Raw genomic sequence first — 2,097 nt, 5'->3', positions numbered from 1 at the left:
TCCATCCCATCTTTTGTTACACATAGATGGGGGCGGGAAACACAAACATAGTCCACGAATATAAAAGAAGCGTCAGTTGTCACCATAGTACAGAGGTAACTCGCTACGCTCTCACCGTGCGTCTTTTTCCGACCCTCGAGCGTCTTGCGATTTTTAGGCTACGGATCTTTTCGATATTGTTCAATTGAAGGATTAGCCTTTGAACGACAATGGTGCTGTGTGTGTGTTCTGCTGTGATGTGCTTGGTGCTCGGTTTCATCGGTTCTGCACTCGCAGGATCCGTGATTCTCAACTCAAACTCTATCAAGAGCATCCCCAGTGTGGCGGGTGCTGGTCACCCGGTAAGTGCAAGCCCGGACGAGTTTAGCTTCGACGCCGGCTCTCAGAATCTGGCAATCGACTCCATACAGGTAAGAATCGTGCGTAGGCCTACTTGTATTGATTTAGAAAACTTAACTCTTATCTTTTATTCATACAATTGTGTTAGGTAAAAACGTAATCAGTATACAAAGTTATTATTTGCTATTTGTAAATATAGCCTAATAGGACCACATTTAGGCCTACCAAATAACGTTGTGTAGTGTTTTATTAACAATATTGTTATTATTTTAGTCTCTGAGTTGCGCGGCTGACGAGGAGTGCGGTGACCATGGATTCTGCTACGCCTCCCGAGGCGCGTGTCTCCCATGCAAGCGGCGTAGGAAGCGTTGCACCCGCAACGCAATGTGCTGCCCCGGCAACCAGTGCAGTAACGGTAAGGTGTCCTGTCCCACTCTTGTCACGTTTTACACGAGACAACAGCTCTCTTTTTTCTTTTAAACGTTGTGAGAAGCCGTTGCTTTGAAGTCCGACAAAAGGCTTTTCAATTTGAGCAATTGTGATCAAATGCCAGGAGAACAGGTGTAGGGTCTGCCACATGGTCTAATGTGTGATGTCCTGTGCTCTCTCTCTCTCCCTCTCTCTCTCTTTCTTTCTCCCTATCAGGAGTGTGTCTGCCCCTTGACCCAGACATGGTGCCCCAGATTGGCGTGGAAGACCTGGTACCTGTAGGAACCATGCAAGAGGACAACTCCACAGCCGAGTTCACCTCCAGAACCAGCACACAGGATGCAACACCCAGAGGTATGTGAACTCACTGGTCTCTCTCACATGTGAACTAGTTTGCCAGGCCGTTTATCCAGCAGGTAAAGGCTGGATCAATCAGATGAATCCCTGATGAACTTACCTGCATGCAAACAACAACAAAGCATTGTAATAGACGGAGAAACTGTAGCACAACTAGGAAAATGACAGAATGAGAAACTAGATACACTTTGTAGCACATCTCATCTGGGTCCTGGTCTCTCCTGCAGGCGTGGAGGGAGAGAGCTGCCTGCGCTCGTCGAACTGCTCAGAGGGCTTGTGCTGCGCCCGTCACTTCTGGTCCAAGATCTGCAAGCCGGTGCTGAAGGAGGGCCAGGTGTGCACCAAGCACAAGAGGAAAGCTGCCCACGGCCTGGAGATCTTCCAGAGGTGTGACTGTGGAGAGGAGCTGGCCTGCAGGACCCAGAGGGGCCCCGGGGAGCACAGCAGCAGCAAGGCAGCCCGGAGCCTCCACACCTGCCAGAGGCCCTGAGAAGACCAGCCCACCCAGCCCTCCTGTCCGCCCGCACGCCTTCCGGGACTGCCACCGTGGTCGTGATGGAGAGGGGGGTTGAATCCCCCCGTCTGGGGGTCCCCTGTTAGAGAAAGAGAGAGAGGTTCTCAGACGTGTGTAGAAACAGGCGTCGGGGCTGAGAGAGAGAGGATGTTTTCTGTTTCTCAAGTAGAAGGTGGGTTGTGTTGGCACCGAACCACCTCATCTATGTAATGTTCAAGGTTCCAGACTCTTCTTTCCGTGCCGTTCAGCCAAAGCTCGGCTCTGGTCGATGCAGGGTGACTCTGACCAAGGCCAACAAGGAGAACGAACAATTCAGACAGCGAGACCTGTACAGTTCATTCCAACTGATGTAAATTGTATTAGCAACAAACAAATATGCGGCAACTTGGATCCTGAACAGGATGATGGCCTCTTCATGCCCTGTCTGCAAACCGACCAGAGGATGAGAGGAACCCTTC

At 50.8% G+C, this 2,097-nt stretch overlaps 1 protein-coding gene across 1 annotated transcript; it reads left to right on the top strand.

Moving 5' to 3' along the window:
- Positions 1-209: 209 nt before the first annotated feature.
- dkk1b (dickkopf WNT signaling pathway inhibitor 1b) lies at positions 210-1,722 on the top strand. The gene is made up of 5 exons (XM_067245389.1): positions 210-410; positions 613-754; positions 985-1,122; positions 1,182-1,184; positions 1,353-1,722. Exons 1-5 carry the CDS (start codon positions 210-212, stop codon positions 1,613-1,615), a joined length of 747 nt encoding a protein of 248 aa, XP_067101490.1. The 3' UTR covers positions 1,616-1,722.
- The last annotated feature ends 375 nt before the right edge of the window (positions 1,723-2,097 follow it).

This window comes from Osmerus mordax, chromosome 10 (genome assembly GCF_038355195.1).
Source record: "Osmerus mordax isolate fOsmMor3 chromosome 10, fOsmMor3.pri, whole genome shotgun sequence".
Lineage (NCBI taxonomy): Eukaryota > Metazoa > Chordata > Actinopteri > Osmeriformes > Osmeridae > Osmerus > Osmerus mordax.
The sequence above is the reverse complement of the archived record's forward strand: the minus strand, read 5'-3'. Positions and strand labels throughout refer to the sequence as shown.